The 16,377-nt window shown below is 45.8% G+C and overlaps 1 protein-coding gene across 1 annotated transcript in view; it reads right to left on the bottom strand.

The window, feature by feature from the left end:
- Window positions 1-16,377, bottom strand: part of CACNA2D4 (calcium voltage-gated channel auxiliary subunit alpha2delta 4) — a 119,598-nt gene that overhangs the window by 68,700 nt on the left and 34,521 nt on the right. The window contains exons 17-25 of the mRNA XM_054281850.1: window positions 15,791-15,865; window positions 14,599-14,685; window positions 11,280-11,351; window positions 6,995-7,056; window positions 6,242-6,309; window positions 6,080-6,125; window positions 4,516-4,613; window positions 2,258-2,351; window positions 1,227-1,322 (exon numbers count right to left, since the gene is read on the bottom strand). Of these exons, the coding sequence (XP_054137825.1) occupies window positions 1,227-1,322; window positions 2,258-2,351; window positions 4,516-4,613; window positions 6,080-6,125; window positions 6,242-6,309; window positions 6,995-7,056; window positions 11,280-11,351; window positions 14,599-14,685; window positions 15,791-15,865 (698 nt within the window). The remainder of the gene's footprint in view (window positions 1-1,226; window positions 1,323-2,257; window positions 2,352-4,515; window positions 4,614-6,079; window positions 6,126-6,241; window positions 6,310-6,994; window positions 7,057-11,279; window positions 11,352-14,598; window positions 14,686-15,790; window positions 15,866-16,377) is intronic.

Below are 16,377 nucleotides of genomic sequence, written 5' to 3'. Positions count from 1 at the left end.
CCATTCCAATCCCTTAACAAATTCTATGATTCTGTGTTTCCCAGAGAGGCAGGAACTGAAGTACTTGAGCAAAGAGATGCTTCTGAAGGCAAGAGGATGTGTCCTGGGAGCATGACAAGACATGCAGTGGGTGCTCAAGCGAGACCTCATAAAATCAGGTCATTTGTTTCCCTGGAGGTTCATACAGCTTGCCTGGCAAATCCCTTTGTTTTCAGACTCTTGTTTTGCTGTATATTTTGACATCATAATTCCTCATTTAGGATTCCTTCCTTTCAGGGGATTCCAGAAGCTCCTCCTGTGAGATATGTGGGGGTCTGTCTCTGCAGTGTGGTGACTGACTATTTGAAGCACTGAATGCTGTTCCTGATGAGCAGTGGGAATTATCACATTAACCTCCTGCAGCACACAGCATTTCTCCATGTTGCCAGAGACTGACTACTCTGAGTTGTTCAGACTGCTTCAAACACATGAAGAGTGTCACCTTTCAGGCACAGCAGAGCTGGAGGGTAGGACTCATGTTTGGGGAACTTGGGGACAGTGAAACAGCTGCTGAGAAGCTAATGACCACCACCCACACGGTCCCTTTCTGTTCCATCTGCTGGTGTGCCTCTGTGACCTGTCCTTTCCTACAGCAGCATGCATATCCAAAATGCAACAGAATGCAAACTACCCTTTCCACATCAAAACCCTTCAGTGCACACATCCTCCTGCCTTGAGGGAGAGGACAAGGCAGTGAATGGGATGTGACAGATGTCAGTCACATCGCTTAACGCCTCACTGCAAGGCACTGGGATGCTGCTGCAATGTGGGCAGTGTGAGAGGCAGAGCAGCATCAATCTGGGAGAGGAACTGAGACAGAAAGATCAAACACAGCCAAGCTGGGATGTTGCTGGGGCACTGGAGTGCAGAGCCTTTGCACTGCAAAATGGTCCTGGGGACATGGAGTAACTGTGGGCATTTTCTGTGTCAGCTGACTGAAGTCAGGGAATGGCTGAAGGGTTTCATTCAAATGAATGCACTCTGGGACAGTATTTTAAGAAAACCTCAAAAGGACCAGAGGTAGACAAAGGCCCCCTACTCTGATTCTGTGAATTACCATTAATGCCATCAAGGTGTTGCTCCTTTCCATTCTGCCTCCCCAAAAGCATTTCTAAGGCTGGTGGTGATTTCATGCTGGCCCTCCAGAGACACAGACAGAAACCCTGTAATGCAGCTTAGGCACTTACTTGTTGGAAATCTTCTCAGAGCCCACATACAGGGCACTCCTCATGAGCCCAGCCCGAGTGCCCAGAAACGCCATCTCAATGCCTGCCTCAGTATCCCTGTGGGACAGAAATACACAAGCAGGAGCAAACAGTTCTCACAAGAACAGCCATGACCCAGGGTGAGGGCCTTTCAAACTTGAAGCCACATCTGGAGACCTGGTCCCAGGTTCATTTGCAATATAACCCTTTACACCAGGAGTGATAGTGGCTCCTCCCTGCTCATGGCAACAGGGGACAACTGGCAGGTTTAAGACTTGTGCTCAGATTTAAACCTTTGAAGTCTGCTTATTTCATTCTCTTTTAAATAGGCCATAAGCTCCTCTGCCTCTGCTAGCTCTGCTCCAGGCTACTCTCACAAGGCTGAAGTGCAGGAGAGGAACTGCAGAAGGAGAATGGCTGGATCAGGGATGCAGGGAATGGCCAAAGTGACAGAATGTGACTAAAGACAGTGTGTTGGTGTAGCTATTTAAAAGCTGTGCTGATAACTGTGTGTCCTAGCAGGATTGTCACTGGCTTAGCTTCTGTTTGTGCAGGGATACAAGGAACTGAAATAGGAGTCCAGTGGCCATGTATATCAGTTGCAGCACATTGTCTGCTGAAAGAAGATCTGTGTGACATGATACAAGACACCACAAGCAACAGGTGCCTCACTGGAAATAATAAAAAACAAAGTTTTTAACTGAAACAAGTCTGTCCACTATCTTCCAGAGGTTCAATGTGGAGGTACCACCAATAGAGACATTACCAATCTCCCTTTTCTCCACTAGAAAAACCCTCACCACACTAAGGACTCTCCCAAGGAGGCCCAGCTTACTGGAGTTCACTCCTGAGAGACACTTTTCAAGCTATTTCTAAAGCTATTGGGCTATTTCTATCAGCTTTTTGAGCTATTTCTGCAGTTTCTTGTATGCTGTGCAGAAGTTTGTGACTATTTCAGGCACTGCATAAACCCATAGCCGTGTTCTATCCATATTTATGTCTCCTACACTTACAAGGACATGTTGAGGGCCAGTGTTGTCCAGTAGGCCTCCATGGGGGCAGTGACCACTGCATCAAACAGCACTTCCTGGACCAACTCCTCATCACCTAAGGAGAAAAAAGAACAACAAAAATCAGGAGAGAAGGACATGTTTTTCCCTAGATGTTGTGGGGAGTCCCTTGGTAAGGAGCATCTGCCGGTCCAGCACAGTGGATCAATGTGGCACAAAAAAAAGGCCTCCCATCACAGAGCAGAGAAGAGGTCTAACACCCTGGGTGGTGGAAAGCACAGGAGCAGATGTTATAGCCAAGATCACAGAATTACAGAATCAATGAGGTTGGAAAAGACCTCTGAGATCATCAAGTCCAACCTATGACCCAACACCATCAGGTCAACCAAACCACAGCACTGAGTGCCATATCCAGTCTTTCTTTAAACAACTCCAGGGATGGTGACTCCACCACCTCCCTGAGCAGCTGTTGCCAAAACTGATCACCCTTTCTGTGAATAATTTATTTGTAATGTCCATAATCATCAGACCAGCTCCCCTGCAAACTCTGTGGAAGTGTGGTGCCCAAACAAGTGTGGGCAAGTGAGAGGCTTTCAAACGAAGTTATTCATGAGACTGTCACTTGACTCCTTCATTGAGCAGGCTGTCCACAGCCTTTGCCTCAAATCCCTGCCTTGACCTTTCCTCTGGGTATCCTACAGAGAGGATATCAGCCAACACCTTCCACTCATGCAGCTTCCCTCAAAACCACTAGAGACTTTTTTATGGTCTCTACTCTGTCCCTTTGCTCACTGGCTTCTCTGTTAGCCCTCCTTCCTTCCTGTGAGTCACAAAACATTTTCCTGTCCTGGTTTTCACCAGATGCTCAAGCCAGTGCAGGCTACCACTGTAATCCACTTTGCACTGGAGCTAAGAAGTGATTAGGAAAGTTCAAGGTATTGTCATGTGCTAAATTACATGCCCTAGAACTCCATTTATTTGACCTGCTTTGTTTCTGTATTGCCCTACTTGCATTAATCTGTGAGAACATGGTGACCATCATGTCCCAGAAATGTTCCTTTCAGTGCTGTTCTAGATGGAGCCACCCCACCATTTCAGTGTTTCTGGCACTGAAACTTTCTGGGTTGATATTCCAGGTGTCCCTTAATGTTTTAGCTCAAGTTCTCCCAAATTTCTTTGTCATAGATTTCAGGATCCTTCTCTCCATAGTTGTTGTTATTCAAGCTTCAAAATCAGAGCCCACCATGAGATCTTTCCCTCTTGAGGCCCCCCATGTCTAGGATTCATGTGTTCAAATCATATTTGTTTTTCCTCCACAGCACTTCCAAGCCTGCATTCTTCTCCAAGTCAGCTCTCCTGAAACTTTCCTCCTCCCTGGCCTCTTCAAAGCATACATCTCCTCTTTCCAGCCTACTCCAAGGACAGCCAGGAGGGCTCTGCTCACACTGTGCAAGAGAGGAAGGATTACTGGATTACAGTTGATTTTGCTTTTAAGAGATTCCCATCCTTGTGCCAAAGGTTTGTGCCTCTGAGGTGCAGCCTTACATACAAAAGCTTGTACTTGGCAGCACTAAGGGGGCTGAAGGACATCCTAAAACCAAATTGCTGTAAGGAATTCCCATGCACAGCTGGCCATCTCTGCCCCCACAGAGATCCCACTCTTCAGTGGTGCTGTATCAGCTGCAGGAGAATGGGACCTGGTGCAAGGGATGAGCAGCAGGGGGAGCAGGAAAGATAATAATCCTGCAATCATTTTTTTCTCTTGGATCAATTACCTGTTGTGTTTGGAAAACAAAATTAAAAATCCTTGTTCTGAAAAAACTCATCTCTCCAGAGGGCACCATGAGCCCTTGGAGGATGCCTGGTGTCCCTGGGAAACTGAGTTGTCTCAGCACTTTTCCTGGCTTCTCCTGCCATTGTCCCCTCTAGGCCAGTCAGTCAGTCTGTCTTAAACCTGGAGTGCAGCCCCTGCCAAGCTCCATTCAAGCCTTCCACTTTCCAGTATTTCCTGTGCTGAGACCTCCAATAAGGCTGAGTTATGTGTCAGCTTTGAAATGGAAAAAAATCCTCTGATGGAGACAAGGAGGTGGATCCTCAGCTCATTTCCACTTGTGAATTGATCTGGCCTCGAGTTCAGTCCTGCCTGTGTAAGAAGTGCCAGAGGGGCTCAGTCTGAGACCAATCAGTTTGTCACAGTCCCCTCTCCCTTGTGATGGGTACAGGAAGACCCCAGCAGGGCACTTTCAGTGCCTGGGACTCACATTCCAGGTCAGGCTCCTCTCCAGTGAGGAAACGGATCACAGCCTCCAGCTGGCTGAGCTTCCGGTGGTCGGGATCAATGTCGGTGATGCAGTAAATCCTGGTGGGAAAGGGAGAACAAATCCAAAAGGGCAAAGAGAAACCATAGTCAAACAAAGATGATAATAACTGTGAAAAGAAAGTCAGCAAGAAACCTTGGTCTGCAAAGTCTTTACTTTTACATTGCTGCATGTTGTGCCCACTCTAAAGCTAACAGTGTGGCTGTAAGTCAAACCCTGCCACTAAACCAAACACCAGTTAACCTGCCTGCTGTGCTCAGCAGGGTTGCTGTGCTCTCCAGCATCAGCTCACAACACAACTGATCTGTTCCAAATCCTGCCAGCAGTTTCCTGTGTTATGTTGTGTAAGGTGTGTACATGTGCCTGTGTAGACACTAACAGTGTGATGGAGAGACCTGAAAAGCAGAGGGTCATGTGCAACATGAGACCAGACTAGGAGCAGAAAAAGTAAGAGACAGAGGAACAAAGTGTGCAATGAGGAATGATCTTGCAGTGAGATATGGTGACAACAAAAGCTGTCCCACGGGGACAGAACTGCAGGAGCCTCAGGACACAGCTTGGCAAAGGTAAAAGGATGTATTAGAAATGCTCTGTGCTATAAAAGAAACCAGTCTTCTAATCCTGCTTCCAATTTTGACTGCTCCATTGTCAGGACAAGGGAGAGGAAGGGGTTATAAGAGAGAATTAAAAGTCATAAAGAGGCTGAAAGGAGTGATTTATGAGAAAAGTCTAAGAGAAATGAATATGTAAAGTGTGGTAAGCTGACACCTGAAGTCAGGAGTAGAAGAAGGAGAAGTCGCTGTTTGTGTCTCAAATGTGCTGCTTGTGAAACTTGACAGCGTAATGAGAGGTGAGAAGGGGTGCAGGGCTGCTTGAATTTTGGCTTTGATACAGTTATTTTGGCTTTGATACAGCCTGGGTTCATGTGACTGAGTGGGACTGAATGTTGGGTTCATGAAAACCCCAAACCTCACAGCAATAAATGGAAAGTGCCGTGCTTCACCCTGTTTCATATCCAAACCAAGCAAAACTGTAAGTTCTGCTTGCTATTGAAATGGGGGTCATAAATCACCTCCGTGTTCACTAGAAGTTAGTTCTAGGCACAGTTCAGAAGGATGCCAACCAAAAATAAACTAGGATTTAAAAAAGCATTTCAATCTCTCACCAAGCTTGCAACAAAATTGCCTAACAGGTCTGACATAGTGTAAGTTTTGTGAGACAATTCTGAGCAATGTGGGGAGGAACAAAGTAAGTGTGAGCACAGCAGACTGAGGATAAATCTCAGCTGTTTCTTTGGAGAGGAATGTGCCAGGTCTTGGTGGGATCTCCCAAAGGAAGAGGGAAAGTCAATTGCCTGGAGACAATCAGGTCTTTGCAGGTCCAGCACCTGAACAGCACTGCTTTTTCCCTAGGCACAGAGGGTGGTGAACTCAAACCAGATTGCTGGGAGCTCTGCCCAAACATCATGACAAAGTCCTGTGTCACTGACAGGATTTCCACCACTTACCATTCGTTTGCTAAAGACAGGTCTGGCTGGAGCAGGTCATGCAAACCTGAAACCAGAGAGAACATGGATTATGCAGTGAGGAAGCAGACAGACACACAGAGGCTCTGAAGGAGAACTGGTGACGTTCAGCGTAGCTCCCCTGTCCCTTTCAGATTAACCTACCTTCTTCCACTGAAGTGTTCCCCAGCAGGATGTACTCCCCGTGCCCCCTGGACAGCACAACACCCAGGCTGCAGGCAAGAGGGAAAACAGAGGGCTTGTCAGCAAGGAAAGGTGCCATTGCCTGCAGTTCCAGCCCTTAATGACATTAACTCCCTCCACAGCTATTAAAGAAAAGAACATCATCGGAAGAGGATTAAGTGAGATCCGATTTCAGCACAGGGGGCTAAGGAACTGTCTGCAGAGTTATGAGGCATTGCTGGTGACAATTTTTTTGGCCAACACTGTAGGTTCAGGTCAACGATAACATTTCTCAAATCTCTGCCAGTTTCAAACCATTTCAGCTGGGGGAAAATAAACAACACCCCCCCCCTCCCCTCCCCCTCACAATTTCCTTCATTTGTTATTTGCTGTTTTATAATTTTCAGTGTATAACAATGTTGAGGTTTTTTTAAAGCCATACACCAGTACCATAAACCAAATTCAGTGGAAATGAAAATTTAGGCTGTCTCATTTCTCTGAAATAAAACAACATGCTTTATCTAAGGTATATAGCTGTCAGACTCTGAATTTCACGTAAATCATAATATTCCTTTTGAATTGACCCCAAATAATATTTTAATGGCAACAGGAACAAAGAATTCATTTATTCCTACTGCTCTACTCATGTCTTGTAGTAAGATTTATGAAGAGAAGGAACTGGTCTGCTGCTCAGACTTCTGATACACTGCATTGATGCCACAAGTCTTTGCTCACCTGAAGGGTGTGCCACTGATGTCCGTGAAGAAATAATCATTGGTGAGGAAGAGAACTCGTTTCTGAAATAGGAGAATGAATGAGTAAGAGAGACCCTCTGACAGAGCAAGGGCATAGTGGGATGGGGGCCTGGGATAATGTCCCCAAGGCTGAGCAAAGCCAACACCTCACACCCTGCTGGGGCTGGCTGGAGGCTGGCATGAATGTGCATATCCAGCACCTTGAGACTTCCAGGATCCAGGTAGCCACTCTATCTTTCCAACAAGGGCTGCAGATAAACCCTTCTTTGTTCTAGGGCTCCTGCACTGGCTGCAGGAAGGGCTGGGGGAAGCTGCCCTCCCTCTCGGCCCCTCCAAGCACATGTGCTGGGGCCCTGCTGCTCTTCTGCTAGACACAGCAGCCCTGACAGCTTTGCACATCATCATCATCATCATCTCCAGCTGGAGGGGGGCTCAGGGGCAGATAGGAAGGAGGAGTGGAGTTGAAGGAGAGGCAGAATGGCAAACCTATCCTCTGCGTGGGTGGGCAGCCAGGGCCAAGTCTCCCCACTCCTGTGGGAAATGCTGATATTCCTGACATTTGCTTTCACACCAAAGTGGGACAAAACATTAGCATATTCCAATTTTGTTAAAAAAAATCAGTTTAAAAAAAATTTACATTTTCAATTTGGAAAAAAAGTGCTGTTTCAAATCCAAGCCATTTTGATTCGCACGCAAATATTTTTTTTCAGACTGACATTTCAACTAAGACATTTCAGATTATTGAAAGCTGCCTCAGAACTTCATCTGTTTGCCAGACTGGCCTTTTCCTGTAGGAAAGTGTTGATTTCAGTGGAACGCTTTTCCAAAGGAGAAAAGTTTCTGGAAAGTTTCTATCCAAGCCTTATGCCAGTATATGAACCCTAATATGTTTAAAATCCTAGACCCAGTCTGAGAACGAGGTGAGAGGATGTGTGTGGGAGACAGGGGAGGGAACACAGAACACTCAGTGTTCCCCAGGGAAAGCCATGCCTGCTCTAATCTGCTTGAGCTGAGCAGCCCTGGAAGGGGAGTGAGGCACAGAGGGCTCCAGCTCCACAGAGTACACCCAGTTTGTGCTCACTGTGCTGACAGGGATGGGGGATATCATTAGGTGTGCTGATGGGCATTCAGGATATTGGTAGGTGAGGAGGTGGCAGGTGGCTTAGCCCCTTTTCCCACCCCTCTCATGCATTGCAACTGTACTGCTGAACTAGAGGGTCTTCTGCTGGGCCAAGACCACACAGAATCACAGAATCACTGAGGTTGGAAAAGAGCTCTGAGATCACCGAGCCCATCCTTTGAGCTATCACCACCTTGTCAAGCAGACCACAGCACTGAGTGCCACATCCAGGCCTTTCCTGAACACCTCCAAGGATAGTGACTCCACCACCTCCCTGGGCGGTCCATTCCAATTTTTAAATAACCCTTCCCATGAAGTTATTTCTCTTAATGTGCAAGATCTCCCAAAGGGCTGTGGTACCCCCAGAGAATATCACTTGGTGGTGTTTTGGTAGCTGTGGGTGGTATGAAAGGTATTAACCCTCCCTTTTCTTCCTGTCTGATCTGATGATGGAGGCAGGGAGGCATGGAAAAGACCTGCCCACTACCCTGATACCCTTTCCTTTAGCAGGGCTTGTTCTGCTCCTCCTTTTTTCCCCGGACCTGCCCCTCTTCTGGTCAGTGCTTACCAGCCCCAAGCCAGCTGGAGGTACCACCCCTTACCCATGGCATGAAAAAGAAGCAGAGCCACCCCTGAGCCAAGTGGGGCTGAGGATGATGAGGCAGGACTCTGCTGCATAGCAGGGCTCAAGGGAGGAGAGCATGGGCATGCTGGCACAGTGACAGGATGGCTGACTGCCATCCCCTGCACTCTGGGGCCACATGGATTCCAGACTGGATGCTGTGCCAGGCATCCAGCCATGGCTGTTGCCATTACCAGAGGTTTGACACAACTTCTACCCATGTCCTCTCTCTTTTGCTTTCACAGTCACATCCTTCTGTACTCAAGCTGTAAGAGAAGGCATTTCTGCCCCTAGAACTCCCTAAAAACTGCCTCCTGTATTTGCTCCTTGTTTTTTCCTCTCTATCTCACTCTGTTCTCGATACCCTCCTGAAATCAATGTGGAGCATTGACATTTACGTGGCTGACACAATCATTTCTGCCCCCTTCACTCAGGTCTCCTCTCCACAGTCTGGGTGCCTCATTCTATTTGTTTCAAGGCTCTGTCAGCACTTTCTTTGTTTCAAAGCTGCTCTGCTTCATCAGCTAGCAGAATACAAGTGGGAATTACTAAGCTTCATTGCTGGTTTCCACTCCATGTGTATTCTGCTAATAGTAAAATTGTCACAGACTTAGCCTCAGTCCCCTGTTGTGCTTCACAGGGCTTCCAGAGCTGCAAATGGAAAAAATAATATCTCTTTACCAAGGCTACTTTTTGTTATCTTCTTTTTCCCCTGGGTAGGGGAGCAGAAGAATGTCTCTAAAATATTGAACTAAAAGATAGCATTGGATGACTCAGAAGAGTGTTATTGAGGGTGCACAAAGGGGTTAAGCCAGCAAAAGAAGAAATCTAGACCCACAAAGAATAGATCTTGCTCTAAGACCTTGATTACTTTTCTGATAGAATAACTAAGGTAATGGATGAAGGAAGTAAAGGTCATTCAATATATTTGGGTTATTTAAAGTACTTGAAACAGCTTCTCATGAACTTTTATTCTAAAAAATCAGTTAAAGTGGGCTTAAATAAGATATAGAGGGAGAACCAGCTGCAGGACTGTAAACAGAAAGAAACAGTAAACAACAGGCCATGGAGGGAAGAAAATCTAATGGGAGGAACAGACTCTGCCTTAGCAGCCCTTCTGTACAGGGATCTATCTGTAAGACAAAACAGAACATTTCTCTGCATACTGAAAAAAGTGTCTCAACAGCCCTTAAAATTAGAAAGGCTGGATGGAAAGGAGAAGTGGGTTTCATGTGGAAAAATGGCAACTGAAAAAAATAGCTAAGAAACACAGAATTGAGGGCGGCAGCTCCAGTGCAGTTGTGGGAGGGAGAAAAAAATTGAAGGGACAGCAGAAAGAAGATTGGGGGCTCCCTGTTCAGAAATATCCTACTGCAGAGAATAGCTGCTCTGTGCAGAGCAACAGGGAAACAGTCACATAATTCAGTGAAGCCCTGGCACTTGGGCACCAGAAATGACAGAAGAGTCAACAGGAACAATCATAATAACTGAAAAGTGTGCAAATATTTCAAATGCAGATGTTAGCAATGCTCAGGAGAAGAAAAGCAAAGCCATCAACAGGTCCATGGGAGTTGCAAACACCAGGAATAGAGAGAAAAAAAATGTAGGGACAAGATCTAGCAGGACAACCATTCAGAGGAAACAGAGGGGTGTCTTCAGTAGGAAATGGCCCCATTTCAGCAGTGGCTGTGAGCATTTGGTTTGCTGGAATTAATGCTGCCTGTGGCTTAGCATGGGAATAGTTCAGCCAGCCACTGAAAAAAAAAATGCTCTCTATAAAGGATGGAAAATTTTCCTGAAATATAGAAGACTTCTGGGCAGTGTAACTTGCAGGACTCTGGAATACTTCCTAACAGGAAATGATGAAAGCCAAAATCTTCGAGAGAGTTAAATAAATGTGAATGAAAAAGTACCAGTGAACATAAATGTACGAGATAATTTTGCACTGATTCCAAAGGAAGATGTATAACCCTGCCCTAGAGCTGGTAGGGAGTGTTCAAAAGTCTCCATTTCACTAGGACTTTTCATAAAACATCTGCAAATATTTGCATAGAAATTTAATCCTGGACCTGGATAAAGGGAATCACATCCTGACGAAGTGAGGGACAAAGTTTTCATGAGTGGTTTTGGGTAGGGAAAGAGGGTGGCAAAACAGTCTCCAAATCTCCTTCTGCCTAGGTCAGTTCAGCATGGTCTTCCCCTTTTGTAAGTCTTGGAGATGTCTGATTCATTTCACAGCCCTATAAACAACGATCAACATGCTTTTTGGCTTTGCCTGGACAGAGCAGGGAGCTGAGAGGTGTTTCCAGTACCTTTCTGAGAGCAGAACGTTGGTAGGTGTAACAAGCACTTCTAATGATGTTCCCTTGTATGTCTTTAGCACATGGGTTATATATGTGGTGAAACAATGAAATCCTCACACTCAGGAATGCTGAACATTGAAAACCACATCCCTTGTGGTTTTGCAGCATCCACTTCCCATCCACTCCCCTGGGTGACCTGAACAGAAGGAGAATTTCTTACCCCTTTGTCCACAGGGACCTTCACATCCATGGACAGGTAGCCTGTTTCCCCATTGATCATGGCACTTCTCAGCTGCAGAGGTGAACAAGTTTGCTTTTAGTGTCTCCAGGCAGGACCCAACAGGAATTAACAAAGCCACTTGTAATTAACACACAGGGGCTGGCAGAAAGAATCACAACTGGCTCCCTCTCCTCCCCAGCTCTGTCTTGCTTCTTTTAAACAGACATCTTGTTTGCAGTGATCAGAATCTTTGGACAGTCAAGCTGATAAGTGATACAGAATAGTAATAGTTTATCCTGAAAGCTTCTTGATATGTCTTTGAGCAAAAATAAAAGATCTGGAATCTATGAAATTGCCAGTCCCACTTACAGACTTCACTGTTTGGCAGCCAGAAATTCATTAGCACAGTGCTTTGAGAGCCTGGAAGAGGAGGAAACTGAGAAACCCACTAACTCCCTCAGACTGAATCCAAAGATCTTTGACATTTTAAAAACTGATTTATAAATTATAGGCTGTATTCAGCACCACTTCTGAGGGGCAGCAAAGCAGCTGTTTAGCACAGTAAAGCAAGACTATACGAGAGCAGGGTAGGCAGTAAGAAGACCACTTTATTCAACCCAGGTTCCAAAGGTAAAATGTAATTTTCACAGTGACTCCCAGCCTCTTGCAAGAAAGATCCAGGAAATTTTTCCACAAGTAGAGAGGCTTTGACTTCAGGTCCAGCCTGCCAGAGCCTATCAAGTCTATTGCTTCACGCTGGATAGAAAAAAATAGGTGGGAAGTAGCTTACTCATTCACAAATTGTTTCCTTACTTCCAGAAACAGGCCTCCATTCAGGTGCTAGCCAGTCTCAACTGCACTGGCTTTACAAGACCATGGTTTTGTTTATTATGGCTGTTTGATGTGGGTTATTTACAGACCTAGAATATAAAGCTCATGTTTCCCAAGGCCCACATCTTGGAAATGAAAACACTGACTGGTACTACTACTCCTTTTTGGCTAAGAGTGTTTTGCCTTCTTCCAAAGCCTCAGCATACTCTCTGTTCTGGTCTGACAGCCTGCAGGATTTGTTCTGGGTTTAGAATTATAGAATATCCTGAACTGGAAACAAGGATCAGCAAGTCCAGCTCCTGGCCCTGCACTGGACACCCCAAGAGTCTCCCTGTGCTTGAGATCATTGTCCAAATTCTCTTTGAGCTCTGGCAGGCTGTGCTGTGCCCACTGCCCTGGGGAGCTGTTCCAGAGCCCAACCACCCTCTGTGGGTAAAACCTTTTCCTGATACCCAGCCTAAACCTGCCCTGGCACAGCTTCAGGCCATTCCCTGAGTCCTGTCACTGTCACCACAGAGGAGAGATCAGTGCCTGCCTCCTCTTCCCCTCTCAGGGAAGCTGTAACTGCAGTGAGGTCTCCCCTCAGCCTCCTCCAGGCTGAACAGACCAAGAGACCTCAGTCACTCCTTGTATGGCTCCCCTCCAGACCCTGATCCTTCTCCTTTTCCCCCTCACACTATAAATATCCCTGTGCTGCTTTACAGACAAGCCCTTGCAGCTGCCTGGCTGCAGGTTGCACCATTGTGCACCAGTTGGTGTTTTTCAGACAATGCCAACTTGCCTCTCCTGGATTGCTTTTTGCTGCATTACACATCATTAGCACTTGGGCATATTTTTCCAGCCTGAATGTGCTACTTATCAGCATTGCTGAGATTATGCTGCAATTGATGTGGAGTCTGTCATTGATCTAATACCATAGCTACAAATATGAGTGTTGAAATGTTGGCAGCTTTCTGCTGCAGTGGGTGTATCTTGAGAGCCTCTAGACTTGCTGAAGTCACACTGCAGATATTGCTCACGTCACTGAATGTCTCTGCACCCTCTGTGACTGCAACCTTTCTTTCTTCTGGAAGATGCAGTACAGGAAGACAAAGTGGCTTTTGTTTCTCATGCTGGTTTCATGATTTTTTTGTCTCTTGGATAGTTTTACTCTGATTGCCTATGAACAGAAACCTTACACTTGGTATTGTATTTGCATTCAGGTATCAGTGTCACTTGGTCAGACTGACTTGGTCAGGAGCCCACTAGCCAAATAAACATGAGAGCAAAGCAGATTTCTTTCATTTCCTAGATTAATTTTTTTTAACAGCAAACTAGGCAAAGAAGTATAGCTCTAAAAGTGGTTCCAGTTAGAGAGAAAATTGCAATGGGAGCAAAGTCCTATAGGAGATCAGTGAACCTACAACAAAGCGGCTGGCAACTTGTATCTCGGTGGTTCCACTGCATGTAAAAACTCTTATTTTTGTCTTGCTTTCCACATTACACAGTTCTGTTGTGTTCCCTCTCTCAATTTGCCACTTCTCCACCTCCCAAACTCCTTTGATGCTGCCTTTATACTTGGCCTACACTAGTGGCAGTAGCTACTTTGATCCCCTTGCTGCTCTGTTTGTCCTGCCTGTTTAAGTGGATATCTGTAAGCATCAGATCCGTTTATCTCAGCAGTCTCCCCTGTAATCCAGAAGCATCACAGCTAATTCTATCTTACTCCATATTCAGTTCTTATCTTAGTCATTTAGGTATCCATTTCCTCCTAGTTCTGAGTAAAATAATACCAGCCACATAAAACCTCTCTATATTCTCATTTTATCTGGGGTCCTAGGTGTGCAAAGCAGCAGTGTGCAGCTGTTACAGGTGTACACTGTTTCTTCTCTATCACTTGTTAATAATTTTGCTCAAAAGACAGAAGAAGAGGGTTTGGCTTTTTTTTTTTTAATCTTTTCCCTCTGGTCAGTTACTGCTTTCAGTAACTCCACCCCTGTGCACTAAGGTGGTTTCTGGAATTTTTTTCCCCAAGTCTTTATCCTCTGTGTTTATTACCATTAGTGACGGCAAGCTTTAGTCCCCTGATGAATGTACTCCTTGTTCCTGATCTCATTAGTGGAGTGGCTTCAGCTGTATCTCACACACTGCACGTGTGGGTGACATCACAGGGCCCTGCCACACTCCTAAACTACTCTGGCTTTGTATTAAGGCAGCATTAGGCCTTGTACAACAGGCTGGCTCCCAGGAGCATCCTCCAAAGTGCTCCCTTCCTCCTCCCAGCACTTCTTCTTTGTTCCATGAGAAGGAAAACTCATACTGGGAAGGAAGACAAGCACTTGGTAGGGGAGCTTCATCTTTTGTCCTCCTGTAAACCACCCATCTCTGTCAGTCAGAGTCAGTCAGGCACAGAAAAACAGCAGGAGTGCCCCCCTCACCTTCCATACAGGCACACAAAGCAGTAGAAAGAAGGTGCTACAAGAGGCTAAATCCACTTTCTGACACTCACTATTTCATCCTGGTCTTCCCACTCCACTTCTGAAAGATCTACGCTGTTGTAGTTCGGCTTAGGCTTCAGTTTCTTTCCTTCTTTATACTGGAATTAAAAAAAAAAAAAAAGGAAAAATATTCAAGTAAGTAGCTACATCAATTCCTAAAGCAATCCTTTAAGAATTGGTGTGTAATTTGAAAAATAGGGGTGTCCTATTTATTCTCTCACTATGAAGGCAAAATTTGTGCAGAAGGCAGAATTTCTTGGTCCCATGTCACAGATTTCTTTACACTGCCAGTGAGGGGCTAGGGCAGTCCCCGTGGGACAGGCAGGAACACAGATAAACTTACAGGCAAAGGCTGTGGCCTCCTTCCCCCAAACAGATCAGTGAGACACCCCAGCCTGCAGGAAATCAGTTTTTTCCCTGCAGCTAAGACTATAATCCCATTAACATTATAATACCAGCAGGAGATCTCTTCTGATGGGAGTCAGGTTTAACTGCACTCACGGGAGACTTTTCACCTACAACTAACTGACGCAAGAGAGCTATTCCCCTAATCTCCGGGTGAGGGAGAAGGCGTGAATAGGACTGGGAGAGGCCAATTGACGCTGCAGGGATAAAGCAGCAAGGCTGTGCCTTGCCCCGCCCTGGAAACACGGCGTGTCCCTTCTCTTCACACACTTTACCTTTAAGAGAACGTAAAATTTGGTGGATGATTGATGATTTATGATCATGATTTATATTTTTGTTTGGGTTTTTTTTGGGGGGGCTAGTTCTAGGGTTAGTTTGTTTTGGGGTGGTTATGAAATGATGATGGCAGTTGATTATTGTTTTTGATACTAGGAAATACAGAGGAAGGTTAATTGAAAGTGTCTTGATGATAAATGGATTGGACAGTGTAGGGACATATGGTTTAATGTGCCTATGGTGACCATGGCCAAAGCCACCATGGGGCTTCAGAGCAGCTTTCTCTTGTGGTGACCACACCAATGCTTATAGATGTGAGCAGGTGGGTTTGGGCAGACCAGAAACGTGTCTGAAATGTAAAATCATCCTGTGCTAGGCATCTCAGCATTGAGGCCAGAGCTGGCCCTCCTGCTCCTGGGGGCCTGTACGTCACAGCTCAAAAACCCCAAAGGAATCAGAAGCAGCACTGAAGGTCCCCGTGCCCAAGCCAGCAAAGGGTCTCACATGCACAGCTGCACGTACCAAAGGACGGAGGTCGGGGTGCGAGAGGATGTAGCCATTGTTGGTGTTGAGGAAGGCGTAGCCATGGACACCCAGCTGCAGAAAGAGGCATGACAATAATCAGTGCTGATCACACCCAGGCACCACCAATATTGAGAAATATTTTCCTTGTAAAGGTATTGACCAGCAGAAAATGGAATCCATCCCAAAGCAGGTATTTGTCTGCTCTGTCTGTGCTTGGATGCACAAAAGAATGTGCAGGTTGTTGGTTTGTGTACACATTCAGAAAAATATGCCTTCCTACAGTCTGATTGTCAGCATGGACAATCAGCACCCAGTGGACTGAGCCCTCCACAGCAGAGATGCACAGGAAATGGGCAATGATGGGGAATGTTGTAATTTTAAAACACTTTTTAAGGAATAGCATAATCTATCAAGAGCAGACACTGGCTGACCTGATCTGTGAGAGATTTCCAAGAGAGCAGTTACTCAGCTCAAGCCCATATATAATGCAAATTCCAAATACCCTGAGTTGCTAAAAACCTGCAGATAGCCTGTGCTTGCCAAAAAGTCTCAAGGAAAACAACAATGAATAAAGTTTCTACCTT

This window comes from Melozone crissalis, unplaced genomic scaffold, assembly GCF_028551555.1.
Source record: "Melozone crissalis strain CALT ecotype California unplaced genomic scaffold, PUWL_Pcris_2 ptg000033l_1, whole genome shotgun sequence".
NCBI classification, from domain to species: Eukaryota; Metazoa; Chordata; class Aves; order Passeriformes; family Passerellidae; genus Melozone; species Melozone crissalis.
This window is presented reverse-complemented; position numbering and strand designations above follow the sequence as displayed.